Source organism: Myxocyprinus asiaticus, chromosome 48 (genome assembly GCF_019703515.2).
Source record: "Myxocyprinus asiaticus isolate MX2 ecotype Aquarium Trade chromosome 48, UBuf_Myxa_2, whole genome shotgun sequence".
In the NCBI taxonomy this organism is placed as follows: Eukaryota; Metazoa; Chordata; class Actinopteri; order Cypriniformes; family Catostomidae; genus Myxocyprinus; species Myxocyprinus asiaticus.
The window spans coordinates 6,410,450-6,432,166 of NC_059391.1; the positions used below are offsets into that span (position 1 = coordinate 6,410,450).

The following is a 21,717-nucleotide window of genomic DNA, read 5'->3' on the forward strand; positions in this document are numbered from 1 at the left end:
CCACTCCCCCGGACATACGGGTATAAAAGGAGCTGGCTCACAACCACTCATTCAGATTTTTGCGTTGGAGCCGAGCGGTTGTGTGTCAGCGAGCCGAATTCCACTGCCGGTCCATTCACCTCGAAAGAAGCATATGCTGTTGGATATACAGCGCATTTCAGCGGCTTTCTCTCCTTCTGCATGTTTAGTGCAGACTACACCCCTGTGCGCTTCGACAGCGCTACTAAGAGAGTATATATCTCTGCAAAGAGTATATTTTCCTCTATTAGAGCAGCCCATTGACGTGAACGTCTTTTTAAAGATACGTCTTTTTAAAGATGCCCTTCTGTTTTTGTGAAATTCCAGGATGCGGTCGTTATCTCTCCACCTCCGACGGCCACGGGCGCTGCCTCACGTGTCTGGGCCGCGCTCACACTGGGGCAGTGTTTGTGGATGGCTCGTGTTCTCATTGAGAGAACATGACCATGGTAACGTTGTGGTCATGGCTTTCCTTCCTCGGAGTAATGAGGCCGATTTGGGGACAACAATGGCCGCGGCCTCACCGGGTAAATCCCCACGGATCTCCCGTTCCCCAGCATGCTCATTTGCCCCCGTCAAGTTCCGAGGTGAGACCAGCTTGCCTCACGGCCAGCTTAACATCTCCTTCGGGGCTTGTGAGCAGGATGAGTCCTCGATCGCTGCATCAGAGAGCGCACTGGCGATGTCGGATGCCGAGGACTCGACTGGGCTGCCACCTTCGGGTGTGCCCACCCAGTCTGAGTCCGACGCAGAGCTGACCGCCATGCCTGGGCTGCCACGAGTGTCGGGTTGGACTGGAACCCTCCACCCTCCCCTGAGCCCTCGTGGCTAGATGATTGGTTCCTGGATTCAGGGCACTGCTCACAACCGCACCTCCCCCGGTCCCTTTCTTCCCAGAAGTGCACGACGAGCTGACGAGATCGTGGAGGGCACCTTTTTCTGCCTGAACCTGACCTCCCAGTTCTTCCGCTCTCACTACCCTCAATGGCGGGGCGGCCCACGGGTATGCGGAGATCCCTCAGGTGGATAAGGTGGTTGCGGTGCATCTCTGCCTGCAAAGCGCCGCCACCTGGTGGGATCGTCTGGCGCTCCCCTCCAGGGCCTGTAGGACTACGTCGTCTCTGGCGACTAAAGCCTACAATGTTGCGGGGCAGGCCTCTTCCGCCCTGCATGCCAAAAGCTAAAAGAGACATAGAAGCACCACAAAATTATGTGGTTGCTTCATTAATTGCAATTTTCTGGTCAAATTGTATTTTTAAGACACAATCAGTTAGGTTCAGGTTTAAGGTTTAGGGTAGCAAGGGCGGAGCCAAGAGTTTTTCACAGGGGTGGCCAAGCAGGGGCCAGCGATCAGTCTGTGGTGGCACAGACATTTTCGGGCAGCATTTTCGTATCATCGGATGGGGGGGTGGGGCACGTAGAAAGCGGAGGCGCATGGATACAAAACTGAAGGGGAGTGGATACCATGACACCCGGGATGGAGAGGTGCGGCGACCTTGGTGTGCACACATGTTAAGTCTCCTGTGTGTTGCGGTTTTACAGAGACGGTTCCACCTCTAAAAAACTAAATTGTGCCCAAGGCAAAAAATGACCAAAACGGCAACTGCAAGTGGGGTGGCCAATGGGGTGGTCAGGCTTTGGTCCATGGTGGCTACGGCCACTCCTGGCGACCCCCTAGCTCTGCCCCTGTAGGGTAGGGATGTTAGTTTTGTTGATATAAAACTAGATAAAGCTTTAACCCAATCTCATCTGTTTAGGTGAAAAAATAACTCGCTTTTAGCGCCACACAGCGGACATTTTTCCTCAAAATCGTAATGAGCCACGTTATATCATTTTGCAAAAATGTTGCCACAGTCACATTATTTTCATGATATCAGGCTGAGGAGAAGGCAGATCAGATTTGAAAATTTCATTTGGAGACTTTTTTGTTTTTGCTCAATCCTTTTAGTGAAATGAGGAGCAGCCAGCTGCAGCTAAATCAAACCAAAAGTAGTTTCAAGCACACTCTCTCTTTCTCTCTCCCACTGAGCATTTGATATGGTCTGATGCTTGCTGATGGCATCACTGAGGGGGGGGGGGGGGGGCATAATTGTTATTTTTGGATGATAATGTGATGTTTATCATTTATTTTACCAAATTTGTGCTACTTTTCCCAAAAATGATGAAAATGGCTTTGCATCTTTATGTGAACTTTTTTTGTGTTTGTGAAATAAAAGGTCAAGTTGAGCGCATTGGAGATATAGTTTTCCATATTGAAGTGTGCTGCGTGTAGTGTGCTTTGTTGTATACTATTTTTTGCAAATGTAGTAGCCTACTGGTAAGTCATCTACTACTCGGAATAATGAATAAGTACGATAATCGTAGAGCTGCTAAACAAGACTTCTCTACCTCACTATAAAGATATCAGGCGTAACGCAGTTTTACACCGTTTCATCCCCCCACACATACAGTTGTGTATTTTTCATTTGTGAAAGAGAATGGGTGGGTGACTGATGTTGAATTAGTGGTGTCTGAATAGCAAGCGGTGAAGTGATGTGATTTGGATAATGTGAAAATGAAACAGACAATAAAAGAAGTAGGAGGGTACATGCAGTGAGAAAGAGAGATCAGGCGAAAGGAAGGTGGTGGAAAACAAGAGAGCGACAGACAAACAGCTGGAGGTGAATACACTGGTGTTTAGCAAAGGAGGATGAATAATTTTTATTTTAAATCACGCTTCACCACGCAGACGTTTTTAAATTTCAGAGTAAACTGCCACAAACTAAAACATGTCTCAATACATAACACTGTAAAGGTGCACTAATTAATTTTTTTGTTTTTGTCTGTCTCCATGTCTTTCTGAACAATTGATAAGACAGCGTTCACCTCTCTGCAGGGTTGCCAGGTCTCTGTTACAAAACCAGCCCAGTAGAAACCTATGAAACTAGCCCAATATCAACTCAAAATATGCCACTCCCAAACCTAATAAATATTTTTAAAGTCCCTATAGTCCACTTTCTGATGATTTCCCTTCATTTGTAGGCCTAGTAGAGAGCGCAAATGCAGCGCATAATAAGAATTCCAGAATATACCAATTTGAGACATTTTCCATGTGTTAAATTGGCCAATATAAATCTAATATATTTCTAATCAATGAACTCTGAGGTTGATCATAAATGGAAAATGCTTCTGTAGGTGTCATGTGATTTCAGCTGGATATACTGCATTTCAAATGAAAATGTAATTCAAACATTTCATTCAAATATAATCCATACTAGAGATGCACAAATGGCATTTAAGAGAATGAGTATGAATACCGATACTTTCCTTTTGATTCTCACATGGAGCACAACTTCACTATTAATAACATTAAATACAGGACACTATTGATCACCAAGGTATCATAACATCAAAATAGCTGTTTTTATGAAATGCAATTTTATTGGGTAAGCGATAATGAAACTTTATACAGTACATACTTAGCTTATTAAACACAGATACTATAACTATAATAGTCATTTTTATGTAAAACAAAGAGATTTCGTTAATTTCACTGCCCTTGGGTTATTCAGATTTTCTCTTTATCATGTCCATTCAGTGCCAATATGCACACGCGCGCGCACACACACACACACACATACACACACACACACACACACACACACACACACACACACACACACACGCGCGCGCGCACACATATGTTGGTGCGGCTGTCCTTATGAGGACTCTCCATAGACATAATGAGTTTTATACTGTATGAACTATAGATTCTATCCCCTAACCCTACCCCTAAACCTAACCCTCACAAAAAACGTTCTGCATTTTTACATTAAAAAAAAAAAACATAGTTAAGTATTTTTTAAGCGATATGAATTATTGGGACACTAGAAATGTCCTCATAAACCACATTCATAGCATAATTCCCTTGTAATTACCAGTTTGTAACCTAAAAAAATTTCCTCGTAAACCACCCAAACCTGCCCACACACACACTCAAACACACACACATCTGATGCTGAGCAGTGTTTTTAGGTATGCTGCTACATAATTCAGATGGCTATAAGTGATAACTCTTCATAACTCTTTCGTTTGATCAAAATGATCAGGCTCCTTTCATTTGGTTGAAAAGCATTTGCATGCATAGTGAACAGACAGCAATCAAAAAACATAGGCAAAGTCAGAGACAATAAGCGCACTCTTTGATGCCCTCCCTCTTGTAACGTTGTGATGTCCGTGGCTGTGAATCGTTTAGAAACATCTGAATGAATCAACCGTTGTTGAATGATCCGCAAACTGCCCAGAGCTACTCGCAAGAGAGGAAAGTGCGCTCGAGAGAGTCTGTGTCTGCATGCGTTCTGTACAGTATGTGCTCTATTTGTGAGCACAATAGCAGCTCTACACAGTTCTAGGCCTTTGTACATTGCATGGTCTCAGATCATTTTATCAATGACATAAGCCAGCACAGAGCCGGAGCCTTCGTTTAAACATGTCACTGCCAAACATCCAACTCGCGGAACAAAAAATCAACCCACGGAAAGAGTTTAAAGTAGCCCAATTCGCAACCCTCTCTCTCTGCTGCCCCCACCAGGTCTGGAGCACACATGACATTTAAGTAATGAGATTAAGCAACATAAGTTGACATTCTCTTTAAAGTAATAGTTCACCCAGAAAAGAGTAAATCTCTCATCATTTACTCACCCTCAAGCCATCCCAGATGTGTATGACTTTCTTTCTTATGCAGAACACAAATTAAGAATTTTAGAAGAATATTTCAGCTCTGTAGGTCCATACAATGCAAGTGAATGGTGATCAAAACTCTGAAGCTCAAAAATCACATTAAGGCACATAAAAGTAATCCACATGACTCCAGTGGTTAAATCAATGTCCTCAGAAGCGATATATTAAATAAGTGTGGGTGAGAAACAGATCAATATTTAAGTCCTTTTTTACTATAAATCTCCACTTTCGTTCTTCATGCATATCGCCCCCTACTGGGCAGAGAGGAGAATTTATAGTAAAAAATTATTTAAATATTGATATGTTTCTCCCCCACACCTACCATATCGCTTCTAAAGACATGGATCCAATCACTGGAGTTGTATGGATTACTTTATACCTTCAAAGTTTTGGTCACCATTCACTTGCATTTTATGTACCTACAGAGCTGAAATATTCTTCTAAAAACCATAATTTGTGTTTTGCAGAAGAAAGAAAGTCATACACATCTGGGATGGCATGAGGGTGAGTAAATGATGAGAGAATTTTCATTTTTGGGTGAACTATCCCTTTAAGCAACATAAGTTGACATCCTCTTTAAAATGTCGGTGACTGAGCTACGTTTGTCCAAAGTTTGTGTTTATTAGCTAAAATTTCTAGACATGGCTGGGTGAATCTCAGGTCACATTTCACAAAGAACAAAAGAAAAAAGATTAAATAACATTTCGGATTTGCAAAAAAAATAAAAATAAATAAATAAATGAAAAAAAAAATTAATCCTATTTTTAGGACAGTTAAGATTTGTTAATCCAGGTCGTGGATTAAAATCGTTTAATGCACACCTAGCTGTGGATTATCCCTTTCATAATTTATTGTAACATATTGTAAAGTTTTACATAATATCATATATTGTACATAGCATATGTCATAACATATTGTACTGTTATTTTTTTTCATCATATCTCATAACATACCGGATCATTTCATACCATAACCTAATATATTGTAGTGCATTGTATCGCATCATGATATCATATAATATTTCATATCATATATAATTTCATATCATCTTCCAAAGCTTTTGTCTTGAAAATAATGTCACAATGCAAAACATCTTACATCTTAGGTGCTAAATTACACCTTTAAGTACATACTTAACCATCAACAGCACAGTATGTACAGTTCAAACTTTGGGGTATGTTGATTGGAATCCAGCCATGTGTTTAATTCTGACTATAAATATACTTGAAGAAGGAAATAAGAAACAGGAGTGGATAAAGAAAACAAAGCACTTCAGCATTCTGGTAAGAGCAACCTTCCTTTTCTATTAAAATATATTATTCCTTATATTAAAATGCTACTGGTAACCCTGTAGGTTGAGAGTATAATGAGAGTTTAAAAGTATCTCCATGATGTCAGTCATGTGGAGGTGCTGGGAATTTTAAAACATTTTATCAAAACTGACAGAAAGACCTACAGACAGGCAGATGAACAGGCTCATGAAAAGACCAGGATTTAATGCTAGTCAGACTGAGAACACATTAAGAAGTCTCATAATCTTTACAAACCCTAATACAGTAGGGGCTTTCGGTGCTATTCAGGTGTGTCTCAGGCTAACTGAATTGAGTGTTATCAAAGCTCTGCAAGTGAGAAAAGATAGGACCAAAACATTTATTTCTTTTTCTTTACCATCTATTATCAGTTCTCAGAATAACTCATGGACTGAAAAACCTGGTATAATAACATTTAAACTAAAGTATTTGGCTGTTGTACCTAGTGCAGATAAAGGACTCAGGACTGTGTAGGTTTAAAGGGAATAAACAGAATGTGATTTGAAAAGTGTTCTGTGGTCTAAAATGAAATCTAAGTTCCTCAAGCTATAGTTTCTGAAGTTTCATAACTTATTTCAGACTCACCCCGACTTCAACGTGATCTGAGCCTTTTTCATCTTGTTTGTGAAGAATCTCAAAGTAGTATCGTCTGGAGGTCATGAGACTAAAGGGAAAAAAAATAGTGAACATTCTGAATTATTAATGGCTTTAATTTGTAAGTTTTGCATTTCCATGATTTTGTCTTCATTATCTTAACATATATTGTATTGCATTATATTGTAATATTGTATTGTATCATATCATGTCATGCATTGTAACATCATATCATACTGTCTCACATCGTTTCATATTATTTCATATAATATATCATATCGAATATCACAACATCGCTCATCGTTTTGCAAAACACAGTTTTCAAATTTTGCTCCATATAATATACCTTAAAGGTGCTGTAAACTATTTTTTTTTTCATGGAAAAGTACGCATAAATGTTCCTTCTCCCTTAAAGATATTAATGAAATAAGTGTCTTGAGATATCTCACCGGTCTCTGTGACAGCTGTAGACATTGTAAACAGCAAACAAAAATGTGTCCGGGGATCGTGGACACTGACGCTTTTCACCTGTCAATCATTTTGCTTGTTCACATAGTGTTGTATTTGAAGCAGATCATTGAGGCTATGATTCATAATGTTTGTCAGTTGAGGAAGCTATTGTGCCACTGTTGAATTTGACAGCCACAGTAACAAACAATGCTGCTCTTTTGCTCGGTTTTGGTTTCAAAATTATCTTTGGATGGCGGGGATTTGGAATGAGGAGGCGTGGCTAATTCAACAGCTCAGTCATGTGAAAGCTCCAGAATGCTAAAATCATAGCACCTTTAACATATAATTTCTTATCATATCAGATCATATACTGTACATTATCATCATATTACACAGTACATTTAACATTGTAACATAACATATCGTACCACATAGTATCATATGTCATAACACTCTGTTTCTGTTTTGTATCACATCATAGCTCATGTTATATCATATTATACAGTATCATATCATACCGCAATGTAACATAGCGTATTGTATCATAACACATCATATTAAATCATATCGTATTACATGGCTCTTAGTCATTTGGCAAGTAGTAATGTAATAAATGGGATAATGATCAGTCAAACGGTCCTTTTTGCAAAATAAACACAAACAGAACTCTGACGCAAACCGGTGGAATTCAGCTATTTCTGGAGACTCCTTAATCTCTTCTCACACAATGACATATATTCAATGCAAATCAATATTTCATGTTTTTCTATTTTTATTTATTTGGTATGTAGCCTTGTAATAAGTGAGATATTGTGCAGTCAGCTGGTAATTATCACAAAATAAGACCATTTAGGGTGATTCAATCTGATCACCCAAAAGGGATTTATTTTACATTATAATATAATATAAAACTTAACATGGTATTTCATAAAATATTATATTGTGTAACTTTACAAAATAATTTGTAATATGATAGTTCCCTGTCTGTCACTCACTCGACATTGTGTTGATGTAGTTACACTAGGGGTTTGATCTTGAGAGCCCCAATCACCTTTGCTTAAAATAGAAAAGGCCAATGAAAATTGGCGAGTGGAATTTGCATGCCACACTCCGCCCCGGACATATGGGTATAAAAGGAGATGGCGTGCATCACTCATTCAGATTTTTTCTTCTGAGCCGAATGCTTGTGTGTTCGTGCTCTCACCCTTTGCTATGTTGCTGCTCCCCAGCCCGGTATGTCCTGGGCTGATGCTCAGCTGGCCGGGTCGGCAAGCACCGCGGGCGATCTGGATGTGGATGTGGGAGCGTTTCTGCCAGCTCAGCTCCCACGGACCTCCCATCCCCCAGCACGCTCATTCTGTCCAGACGAGCTGTTGAGCGATGCAGGTGATTTGCCTCAGGGCGAGTTTAATGTGTCGTTCACGGCTCATGACGAGCATGAGCTTTCGGTCGCGGCATCGGAGGGTGGGCTTATGCTATCGGAAGCGGAGCTTCTGCCCACGGGTGGTAGAGCACAGGATGAGGCAGACGCTGAGATGGCAGCCGTGCTTGCCCGGGCGGCTGCGAATATCGGGCTTAAGTGGAACCCTCCACCCTGCCCTGAGCATTCGCGGCTGGATGATTGGTTTCTGGGCTCGGAGCATGACTCACGGCCGCACCCCGCCCCGGTGCCTTTCTTCCTGGAAGTGCACGAGGAGCTAACGAAGTCGTGGAAAGCACCTTTTACTGCCTGTACACACTTTGCGGGCTCGTCCACTCTGACTACCCTCGACGGCGGGGCGGCTAAGGGATATGTCGAGCTTCCCCAGGTAGAGCATGCCATAGCGGTGCATTTATGCCCACAGGGCGCAGTCACTTGGTGCGACCGACCAAGGCTCCCTTCCAAGGCCTGTAAGTTCTCTTCCTCTTTCATGAAGAAGGCTTATAAGGCCAAGGCGCTAAAAGACCCGCATGAGGGTAGGACCGACCAAGGGCTGATGCAGGAACTGCACACTGTGACCAACCTCGCCTTACGTGTGACGAAGGTCACGGCACACGCCCTGGGGCAGACGATGTCCACGCTTGTGGTCCAAGAGCGGCACCTGTGGCTCAAACTTGCGGAAATGTGTGAAGACCTTCAGGCAGAAGGTAGCGGTGCCAGTGAAACAACTTCAGAGGCTCCTGGGGCATATGGCATCCTTGGTGGCGGTTCTCCCCCTCGGGTTGATGCATATGAGACACTGGCTACAGCACTGGCTACAGACTCGAGTCCCGAGGTGGGTATGGTGCCACAGCACCCGGTGTGTGACCATCACACCACAGTGCCGTCAGACTTTCAACCCTTGGTCGGACCTGGCATTTCTACGGGTAGGTGTTCCCCTAGAGCAGGTCTCAAGGCATGTCAGGTCATGACGGATGCCTCAAACTCGGGCTGTGGCACCGTGTGCAAGTATGCGTTTCCTCCTGTGAGCCTCATTGCACAGACTCTGTGCAAAGTCAGGGAGGACAAGCAGCAAGTCCTGTTTGTTGCGCCGTACTGGCCCAACTGGACTTGGTTCTCGGATATGACGCTCCTGACAGTAGCACCTCCCTGGCGCATTCCCCTGAAGCAGGACCTTCTTACTCAGGGGCAAGGCATGCTCCAGCACCCGCTGCCGGACCTCTGGAATCTCCATGTCTGGCTCAGCGGGGGTAGACATGATCACTCAGGCCAGGGCCCCCTCTACAAGGCGGCTGTATGCCTTGAAGTGCCATCTTTTCGCTAACTGGTGTTCTTCCCGTGGGGAAGACCCACAGAGATGCACCTTCAGGTCTGTGCTGTCTTTTCTTCAGGAAGGGCTGGAGAGATGGCTGTCACCCTCTATCCTGAAAGTGTACGTGGCTGCCATAGCAGCTCACCACGATACACTGGACGGCAATCCCTCACGATAGCACGACCTGATCAACAGGTTCCTCAAAGGTGCGAGGAGATTGAATCCTCCTAGTAATTCTAGTCATCTCAGAATGCTATTCTGAGATGCGGGTTGGCACTGTTTTGGCGGCACAAGGGGGACCTACACAATATTAGGCAGGCAGTTTTGATGTTGTGGCTGATCAGTATATATACAGGGTTGGGAGGGTTACTTCTGAAATGTATTCCACTACAGATTACAGAATACATGCTGTAAAATGTAATTTGTAACGTATTCCGTTAGATTACTCAAGGTCAGTAATGTATTCTGAATACTTTGGATTACTTCTTCAGCAGTGGTAGATTTGTTCACTTGTTTTGACTATAAAAACTCTGCCAGTACAGTGAGACAAAATACACATGTTAAAATTACATTCTCTGTGTTGTTTCTAAAACAAGATAAATCAAATTGATCTTGTTTTAAGGATTTTTAGATATTTTTACAGGAAAACAAAACAAAAAATTATTATCAAGAATACAATTTTTACCCTAATATCAAAGGTCTTACTAGAAAAAAGAAATTATGATCTAACATGAATTTTCTTGATAAAAAAATATGATCGTGTCTGGTTACATGTGCATGTAAAATGGCTAGAAATAGCATTTTATCTTAGCGTAAATCTGACAATTTACACAAGGTTTATTTCTATTTCTTCTGCTCCAAACTTACTTCTCTGTCTGCTCGTATGAATGTAACACATCATAAGAATGTGTTTCACTGCAGTTCAAACGCACTTTGGATCGCATCATTTATATGTATAAATGTTTTCCATCTGAAAGGACTAAATATTAAATGAAACAAATGACAATAAAATGCAAAGTAATCTGTTCAGTAATCTATGCTCTTTTTGAATGTAACTTTATTCTAAATACCAATGATTTAAATTGTAACTGTAGTGGAATACAGTTACTTATATTTTGTATTTTAAATATGTATTCCTGTTACATGTATTTTGTTACTGCCCAACCCAGTGTGTGTGTGTGTGTGTATATATATATATATATATATATATATATATATATATATATATAGTATATAGTACTGTTTTATATCACTTCATATCTCATAACATTCTGTATTGTGTCACATAACATACATACTGTACATAATGTAACATAGGGTATCCTACCGTATTGTATCATTGTGTCAAATCAAATTGTATAATATTGTATCATTTCATAGCATATCATAATTCTCATATGAATTCTTTCCTTATGAGTTGGACATACTTGTTACTTTTTTTATGAATGAACTGTTCACTGTGAATCTCCTGTGCCCTGTTGTGGCATTCATCTAATCAAAATCACATCTTCTCAAATGGGTCACATCTGCTCTCAGCTCACCACAATTACACCCCTCCAAGATTTCACACCTTATTACATCTCCAAATGTGACACTGGTAGTAACATTGCAAATTATTACCAGAGACTATTTAGCAGAGATGGGCCACTTCTATTAAAATGAATGGGAAAAATGGGAACGCCCAACCAAGGAGATCATGCCCAACGGTCAACAGATGTAGAAAGGAAGTCCCATCTTACAGTTAAAAGACCTAATCACCTTTTAGATACAGACATCACCTGTCAATCAATTCAAGAATGCATATGTGCATTAGCAAAACAATCTGAGGTAAATAAGCACAATTTATGATAACATTTTTGTTTGATTTTACTGCAGATTTGAAATATTCCGTTTAAATGTAAGCTTGGCAAACAGTTTTTGAGATTTCGGTGTTCCCCCATTCAAGCAGATAGGAGCTGCACTGTCATGACTGGAAATAGCCTCCAAAGCCATTTATTTATGAAAAAACGAGATTTATAAAACGGATAGTTCCAATTCTAAATTCTGATTGGATTCAAAGCCATTGTACAATAGTCAACAAATGCACACCTGTGTTCGCACATGCTATATTAATGCATACAATTTTGTGAAGAATTTGTTTACTCAATTACTGTTATTAATACATTTCAATATTTATTAGGAATGCTGATTGAAAGCGTTAATTCAGTGTGATTAATTATTTAAAAATAATCATATAAAATATATAACCATACAATTAAATAATTTTTTAATTACGAAAAAAATAACGTAATAAGGAATATTCCTACCAACGGAGCAATTCAAGTTTGAAGTACCATCTGTTTTCAGCAGGGGGCAGTAAGCAAAACTCCAGCTGGACAGGCAACATGCATCATATACAGAGAACAAACCACACTCGTCTTGCTTGACACTAGCAACAACACAAGATAAGAATGCATTCTTGCGTTCAAACACAGCTGGACGGAGTGCAATTTCTAATGCAGGGATAATGAGACATGATTTAAACTCAGTTTAACTTGACACAGTGACTTAAAAATGCTGTGTCCATGACGCAAAAAAGTGAGACGCTACAAAAAAGTTCATCTGATGCAGGTGTACATTGACGCGTCTTAAGCCAAGCCTTTATAATAAATCCATTTTGACAAATTCAATTGCTAAATGGATTGCTGTGGACTGTAGGCCAATGATAGGCTTATGTTCAATAATTTGGAAATAAACAATATTTTGCCCTCTGAAGCCACTTTTTGTATTGTCTTATCAATGCTTTACTCATCTGCCACAATAATGTAATGCATTTTAATTATCTGGATTATAATTTTTATAATATAAATTTGGATGAACTATCCTTTTAATTGAGAAGGAAGTAAAGAGACAAAGACTGAGGAGAAACTGATAAAATGTGTGAGAACAGAAAACTAAATGTTTGAGAAAGACTGCGGTAAAAGTAGAAAATAGCCCCTCACAGCGGGAACAGGTGAATTTCTCAAGAGTGTGAGTGGGCTGAGGCTCCTCAGATTGAGAATTACGGTCAGAAGAGGGTGTCGGTGACTGTGCGATTTCCTTGACATCACACCGACTGATTCGCTCTGCCCGTTTTATATGCCACACTGCAATCAATCACAGCAGGTTTGCCGGCAAGGTGCCAAAACAAAGAGTACCTTCATAAAAGCGTCCCTATCAGCAAACAGAAATCTCATTCTCCTTAGGTCATTGCTCCAAAACCTAGTGAGCTGCACACCTAGGCTACATTTTTATACATCACAGGTGTACTCCCAACACATGCCGACTTTTTAGGTTCCATTTTGGTTAGGATTCTACCTTAGACGGTAGCTGAGTGTGTAGACAGTAGATGGTCGGGCAATTCACTACAGTTTGAATACTGGCACGGTGGCACAGTGACATGCACAGATCTTACCAGGGGCAGGGGCGGAAGGAAATGGACAGAGTGTGAAAAGAAATCTGCCAAGGACTTGAAATAGAAACTGGCCCAATAGTTGTTGGGGGGGGGGGTTGTGCTGTAGCGTGCTCTCTCCGCTTAAATCAAGGGCACCTTTAGATTTGTGAATGAACCCGTTCAGTGGCATAAGCTGCTGTGACACACCTTTTACCAGATGCTTTTACTTTATCAAAAGAGAGAGTTGAGGCAAGGCTGTGCTCGTCCAGGAGGTGCTGATAAAAATGGGTGTTGTGGTGTCCTCATTGTGCCGCTGAATTTATGGCAGCAACATTAGATGCCTCAACACGCTCTGTTAGCAATGCTCCAATTTTACCAACCTTCTTTTGTCCACAATACTCAGATGCATGAGGTGAAGATAACTGAAGGATAAATGTCTTCCATCAAAACTGATCAAACAACAAATTACCTTACTTCAACTTTTACTTTTTGCAGAACAAAATGTTTTTCTTTTTCTTCTTCTTCAACAAACTTTTCTGCAAACAAGTCATCGCCAACATACTGTTTAATGTACAGACTACATTTCAGCTAATACGTTTTTAAGATATTTAAAGACCCTCATTAATTGGCTTTTCCTGTGTTGACGTATTTCCTATTGAAATAGAAAGTTGGAGATGGACATACTGTAAGGCTTGTCCTTTTTAAAATTACAGCCATGAAAATGTTTTGCTGCTTGCTATTGCTGGTCAAAGACAGGTTTATTTTGTCAACTTTTAAGAGTGTACTAGAACATAAATGGCCTCAAAGCTAACATTCATGAATTTGATGTCACAAAAATCCAAATTTGATTTAATAGGGTTTTATACAGTAAGGTATTCAAATCTCCCATTGACTTACAGCGACTTGGCAACCTCTAGCGATTAAACTGCCGTCAAGGTGATTTGCCCCTTTACATGGTAAGAAAGCATTCAAAATCTAACTGCTGGCTACCTGGTGATGATTTCAGCATAATATGTGCATAGTAAATTATGATTGGTCTTTATTACACAGCTTTCTTCAGAAATAGCAAATCAGTTTGGATTTCATATTTTAAATTGTTAGAGACATCAAACTTTAATGTACTGATAGACTGATAATCAGTTTAATCGATATTTTTTCGCTGATATTTACACTTTAATTGGCCTGTTTAATCAGTTATTGGTTTCTTAATATCTGGTGTACCTTTCTCAATACGTGGAAAAAATACTCATTATAAATTGGTAGGCACATCAAACTTTACAGTACTGACAGACTGATAATCAGTTTAACTGATATTTGTTCACTGATATTCACACTTGAATTAGTCTATTTAATCAGTAATCAGTTCCTTAATATCAGGTGAACCGATAAATGGCAAAAAGCCTCTGTTTGAAAACATTTTCCACTTTGCCATAACTGACTTTGTCAGCAATAATATTGCTATTGTTATGATTATTATTTTTAATATACAGGTGCATCTCAATAAATTAGAATGTCGTGGAAAAGTTCATTTATTTCAGTAATTCAACTCAAATTGTGAAACTCGTGTATTAAATAAATTCAGTGCACACAGACTGAAGTAGTTTAAGTCTTTGGTTCTTTTAATTGTGATGATTTTGGCTCACATTTAACAAAAACCCACCAATTCACTATCTCAAAAAATTAGAATATGGTGACATGCCAATCAGCTAATCAACTCAAAACACCTGCAAAGGTTTCCTGAGCCTTCAAAATGGTCTCTCAGTTTGGTTCACTAGGCTACACAATCATGGGGAAGACTGCTGATCTGACAGTTGTCCAGAAGACAATCATTGACACCCTTCACAAGGAGGGTAAGCCACAAACATTCATTGCCAAAGAAGCTGGCTGTTCACAGAGTGCTGTATCCAAGCATGTTAACAGAAAGTTGAGTGGAAGGAAAAAGTGTGGAAGAAAAAGATGCACAACCAACCGAGAGAACCGCAGCCTTATGAGGATTGTCAAGCAAAATCGATTCAAGAATTTGGGAGAACTTCACAAGGAATGGACTGAGGCTGGGGTCAAGGCATCAAGAGCCACCACACACAGACATGTCAAGGAATTTGGCTGCAGTTGTCGTATTCCTCTTGTTAAGCCACTCCTGAACCACAGACAACGTCAGAGGCGTCTTACCTGGGCTAAGGAGAAGAAGAACTGGACTGTTGCCCAGTGGTCCAAAGTCCTCTTTTCAGATGAGAGCAAGTTTTGTATTTCATTTGGAAACTAAGGTCCTAGAGTCTGGAGGAAGGGTGGAGAAGCTCATAGCCCAAGTTGCTTGAAGTCCAGTGTTAAGTTTCCACAGTCTGTGATGATTTGGGGTGCAATGTCATCTGCTGGTGTTGGTCCATTGTGTTTTTTGAAAACCAAAGTCACTGCACCCGTTTACCAAGAAATTTTGGAGCACTTCATGCTTCGTTCTGCTGACCAGCTTTTTAAAGATGCTGATTTCATTTTCCAGCAGGATTTGGCACCTGCCCACACTGCCAAAAACACCAAAAGTTGGTTAAATGACCATGGTGTTGGTGTGCTTGACTGGCCAGCAAACTCACCAGACCTGAACCCCATAGAGAATCTATGGGGTATTGTCAAGAGGAAAATGAGAAACAAGAAACCAAAAAATGCAGATGAGCTGAAGGCCACTGTCAAAGAAACCTGGGCTTCCATACCACCTCAGCAGTGCGACAAACTGATCACCTCCATGCCACGCCGAATTGAGGCAGTAATTAAAGCAAAAGGAGCCCCTACCAAGTATTGAGTACATATACAGTAAATGAACATACTTTCCAGAAGGCTAACAATTCACTAAAAATGTTTTTATTGGTCTTATGATGTATTCTAATTTGTTGAGATAGTGAATTGGTGGGTTTTTGTTAAATGTGAGCCAAAATCATCACAATTAAAAGAACCAAAGACTTAAACTACTTCAGTCTGTGTGCATTGAATTTATTTAATACACGAGTTTCACAATTTGAGTTGAATTACTGAAATAAATGAACTTTTCCACGACATTCTAATTTATTGAGATGCACCTGTATTGTTAATGCATTGTTTTTATTGTTGAAGTCTAATGATAATTATTGTGTCAATAAGCTGAAAAAAATTGGATGGGACATTATACATTACTGATAGACCGATAATCGGTTTAACTGATATTTTTTCACTGATATTTACACTTTAATTGGCCTGTTTAATCGGTTATCTGTTCCTTAATAACTAGTGTACCAATAAATGGAAAAACTGGTTGGGACATCAAACTTTACAGGGCTAATAAACCAATAATCTGTTTCACCAATATTTTTTCACTGATACTCACACTTTAATCGGCCTGTAGAACAGTTATCGATTCCTTAGTATAAGGTGAACTGATAAATGACAAAATCATTAAAAAGTCTCCATTTAGAAACATTTCCCACATTGTCATAACTGACTTTGTCAACAATAATACCGTTATTGTTATAATCATTAATACAGTATTAATATATTCATAATGCATTGTTTTTTATTTTTGTCAATGATAATCACTGTATCAATAATAAGAAAAAAATACATCAAACTTTACAGTACAGGTAGAACGATAATTGGTTTGACTGATATTTTTATTGATATTTATTGATACTTTAATCAGTTATTGGTTCGTTAATATCAGGTGTACCTGAATATCAGATATCATAAAACAGCCCATTGCTATTTTAAACTACAACTAGAGCAAACCCTGTTACTGAAGAATGTCGTAGGTGTAATGTTTGGAGTTTCCTCTGAGGTAAAGGTTAGAAAACAAGTGTGTAGGACTGTCTCCAGAGGTGTGTGTGTGTGTCAGAGAGATAATGAATAGAGCTACAGTCAGACTGAGAGAGAGAGAGAGAGAGAGAGAGAGCCGCAAGCTCCTAATTGTGTGACTAATTGCAAGCTTTGACTCAGTCTCTCAGTGAGCAGAGTTGAGCCCAGTCACAAAGATGAATGTGAGAAAGAATCTAACAACCCCATTATCATCACACTCTGTGCCAACTAGATCTGTCACAAGTCAGACCCCCCCCACAAAACAACAAACAGCAAAATTATTATCTGGTTCCACACCGAGGCTGCTTCAACATCAAACATACGCAATTACAAACTATATGATGAAGCATTTAAAGGAACAGTTCACCCTTATATGCCTCTGCTTATTCAAACTTGGTACATCACGTTCGGTGACAAGACATGCGAGAACCAAAGGTGTTTGACGTCACTGTCATGTCAAACCTGGGCCAATGTGTCTTGATGTGCCAAGTTTGGCTACTGATTTGGAATATGAGGCCCTATTTTAAGAGTTCCAGTTCTTAGCGCAGCACTATGCCAAAAGTCATACATACAAAGTCAATGGGCATGGCCATGAAGTTTTGGTATTTTCCTGCAAGTATGCGCTAAGTCTAGGCTCAAGTGGGTTTGGTGAAATTGCATGCACAAAGCACTAATGGGCTGGGACAATTTAATTGCAATTTAATTCTGAGGTTCTTCACTTATTGCAGCATTCAATTATATATGTCATTCCCTTAAGCACCAGCGATATAAACAAAGACAGCACATAAGTTGGTAGTGTAAATGGACTGTATGCAATGAATTGGAAGAATAGAAATATGGACTTACGTTCTTTTGTGCATTAACTGCATTAGCTGCATCCTTGTTGAATGTCAGACATATAACGTCCTGGTTACTTTCGTAACGTTGTGTCGATGTAGTGACACTAGGGGTCACTCTTGGGAGCCCCAAACACCCAAGGGGAAGACACCGCGTAGACCACACCCCGCTCAGAGAAAGGAGGGGGGGTACTTCAAGTGAAAATACATCACATGTTCTTACCGAGTCTTGTTAGAAGTATGTCTTGTGGAGAGTCGCATGGTAGGTCCTACCCAAGGGGGGAGGAGTTTCTACAAGCATGGCGACAGGAGCAGAGGGCCCCCTGCTCAAGGAAGACGTAGTTTACCAAGAGGCAAACGATTTTACGGAAGATATAACACATGGGGTTACCTATGGGGAACCACTGCATGCGGAGCACCTACCCCAGTACAGGGCCTTACCAGCGCACTTACTGAGCCGGCAGCGAGTTTCTCCGCAAACTCGACTGCCACAGGGCTAAGGAGGAAGTCATCCAGGGATCACAGTCTGTGAACACTACTGGGAGTCAAGAGCGCACGTCTTCCCCTCAAGGGAGGGGAAAGGCGCTATGCGCAAGCGGTACACCTGGCCAGCTGTCCCGGAACTGTCCCGGAACCTGCTTGTGCCTGCCACTACATGGGACGAAACAATTCAACCTGGAGATTGTAGAACCTTGCAAAGGTGTTGGGTTTTAGCGGGGCAAGGGCTGCCTCCGCGACCTTCGTGAAGACGCAAGGGGACAAGGACAGGCCGAAGAGGAGGACCTTGTACTGTACGCCTGGCCCTCGAAGTCAAACCACAGGAAGGGTCTGTGTCGAGGTAGGACCGAGACGTGGAAGTACGCATCCTTTGGGTCTACCACCGCAAACCAATCTAGATGTCGGACGCTTGCTAGAATGCGTTTTTGCGTCAGCATCTTGAACGGGAGTCTGTGCAAAGCCCGGTTCAGTACTCGCAGGTCCAGGATTGGCCACAACACACCACCTTTCTTCGGTACGATAAAGTAAGGGCTGTAGAACCCTTTCTTCATTTCGGCTGGAGGGACAGGTTCTATCGCGCCCTTGCGCAGAAGGGTAGCGATCTCCGCACGCAAGGTAGCGGCATTCTCGCCCTTCACTGAGGTGAAGCGGATGCCGCTGAACCTGGGCGGGCGCCTGGCTAACTGAATCGCGTAGCCGAGTCGGACTGTCCGGGTCTCCCAGACACGTAAGACAGCGATCGTTGCCATCGGAAGCGGAGAGAAAACAACCACAACCAGGAATAACACACAAACAGAAAGGCATCTTTAAAAAGACACGTCTTTAAAAAGACATTCCATGTGTGCCGCTCTTTCAGAAAGAAAATATACTCTTTTAGAATATACTCTTTTAAATGTTCTGCCGAAGCAACCAGAGGCGTTCTCTGCAAACCACAGATGCAGAGGGGGAGAAGCCACTAAAATGCGCCGTAAAATCCATCAGAGAGAGGTGAATGAACTCGGCGGATGAATTCAGCTCAATGAATAGAACCGCTCGGCTCCGAAAAGCAAATCTGAATGAGTGGTTGCATACCAGCTCCTTTTATACCCATATGTCCGGGGGAGCTGCATGCAAATTCCACTCTCCAATTCTCATTGGCCTTTTTTCAAAAAAGCAGAGGTGTTTGGGGCTCCCAAGAGTGACCCCTAGTGTCACTACATCGACACAACGTCGAGTGAGTGACAGATAGGGAACTATGACAGTGGCACTATTCTTATCAGGATTTGGATGTAGGATCCGTTAAATTATAGAGAATGTAAGTATTATTTATCTTTTTCATCTACTGACACACAAATCATGACTAGTATTAACAGTGATTGTATCGGAACGCACTATGCTTCTACCGGTTGATTTTGATTTTGAAAAATTACATTAATTTATTGAAACACGAAAAAATTTAACCAAAAATATTTCTAAATTCAAATTACACTTCAAATGAAACTATGAAAGTGGTAAAAAAAAATCATACCAAATCTAAACATATAAAAATCACGACAACAGGTGGGAAAATAACCCAACACAAATTAGATCATAAATACATTTGTAAATATAAACATAATAGTCATAATAATTGAAAAATAAACCATGACCTATAGATAGTTTAACAAAAATCTCATAAATGCTTGCTTCATAAAACAGCTACAGCAGTGATTGTCAGGGACATTATTAAATGTTCCACTACATTTTCAGAGTTTGGACTTGATCTTTAATACCACCTGCTGGTGGAATCTTCAAACTGCAAATGCAGGAACTGATTTGAGACTTGGCACCGAAAATAGACTTGGTTCTAAAACGTCTTAGAGCAATGACCTTTCCCTATCTGTCACTCACTCAATGTTGTGTCGATGTAGTGACACTAAGGGTCGCGTGTGGGAGCCCCAAACACCTCTGATATTTGAGAAAAGGCCAATGATAATTGGCAAGTGGAATTTGCATGCCACTCTGCCAGACATACAGGTATAAAAGGAGCCAGCTTGCAACCACTCATTCAGATTTGTTCTTCGGAGCCGAGTGGTGTCGATGAAATCCACTGCCGTTCCATTCACCTCTGGCGAAAAAAAGTGTTGTATGCTGTTGGATATACGGTGCATTGCAGCGGGTACTCCCCCTCTTGCACGGATAAGTGCAGAGAATGCTCCTGGGCGCTTCGGCAGTTACACTAAAAGAGTATACTAAAAGAGTATATTTCCTCTAAAAGAGTAAGCGCTGACGGAAAGCATCTTTTTAAAGATGCCTTTCCGTTTGTGTGTAGTTCCTGGATGCGGTCGTTATCTCTCTGCCTCTGACGGCCATGATCGCTGCCTCACGTGTATGGGCCGTAGGCACGCTGAGACAGCACTCGTGGATGGTTCATGCTCTCACAGCGAGAGCATGACCATTGCAACGTTGCAGCTTTCATTCTTCAGAGAGTCTGAGGCCGACGCGGAGCTGGCGGCCATGCTTGCCCAGGCTACCGTGAGCATCGGGCTCGAGTGGAGCCCTCCACCCTGCCCTGAGCCCTCACGGCTTGATGACTGGTTTCTGGGCTCAGAGCGCTGCTCACAGCCGCACTCCGCCCCAATTCCATTCTTCCCGGAGATGCATGAGGAACTCACAAAGTCGTGGCAGACACCTTTGAAAGAGCTGCACAAGGGTATTCCTGACCTGGGAGTGATGCTCGGCGACTGCCGTACATCAAATATTCAAAGGCTGGGGTGCTACGGACACGGTTTCCCCGCCTTTGCGCACCCAGCTGTTGCACACACACACACTCACGCTCAGGCGGTTGTGACGGGCCACAAGGACGCTCAGCCTCCTCCCCCATCGCTGACCGGACCTATGGTGGGTATGCAGGGCAAGGTAAGTGCTCTAGTGCCTGTTCCACCCTGCTGCGGGGCCCCATCTGCGGGTATGTCAAATATGATTGTCCCCTTGGTGCCCCTTGCTTGGAGTTTGTAGGCGTGGTTAGCTCTCTCCAACCCATTGCGCTGGCTGGCCAGGATGATCCGACTCGGCTATGCGATTCAGTTCACCAGGCGCCCGCCCAGGTTCAATGGCATCTGTTTCACCTCGGTAGGAGGCGAGGATGCCACAGTCCTGCATGTGGAAATCGCAGTCCTTCTACAGAAGGACGCGATAGAGCCTGTCCCTCTAGCCAAGATGAAGAAGGGGTTCTACAGCCCTTACTTCATCGTACCAAAGAAAGGCAGTGGGTTGCAGCCAATCTTGGACCTGCGAGCGCTGAATCGGGTCCTGCATAGGCTCCCATTCAAGATGCTGATGCAGAAGCACATTCTGTCATGCATCCGGCATAAAGA

The 21,717-nt window shown here is 41.7% G+C and overlaps 1 protein-coding gene across 1 annotated transcript in view; it reads right to left on the reverse strand.

The window, feature by feature from the left end:
- The window catches only part of LOC127437087 (N-acetyl-beta-glucosaminyl-glycoprotein 4-beta-N-acetylgalactosaminyltransferase 1-like), a 234,162-nt gene that overhangs the window by 35,747 nt on the left and 176,698 nt on the right, over positions 1–21,717 (reverse strand). Inside the window, exon 8 of the mRNA XM_051691739.1 lies at positions 6,633–6,711. Within this exon, the coding sequence (XP_051547699.1) occupies positions 6,633–6,711 (79 nt within the window). The remainder of the gene's footprint in view (positions 1–6,632; positions 6,712–21,717) is intronic.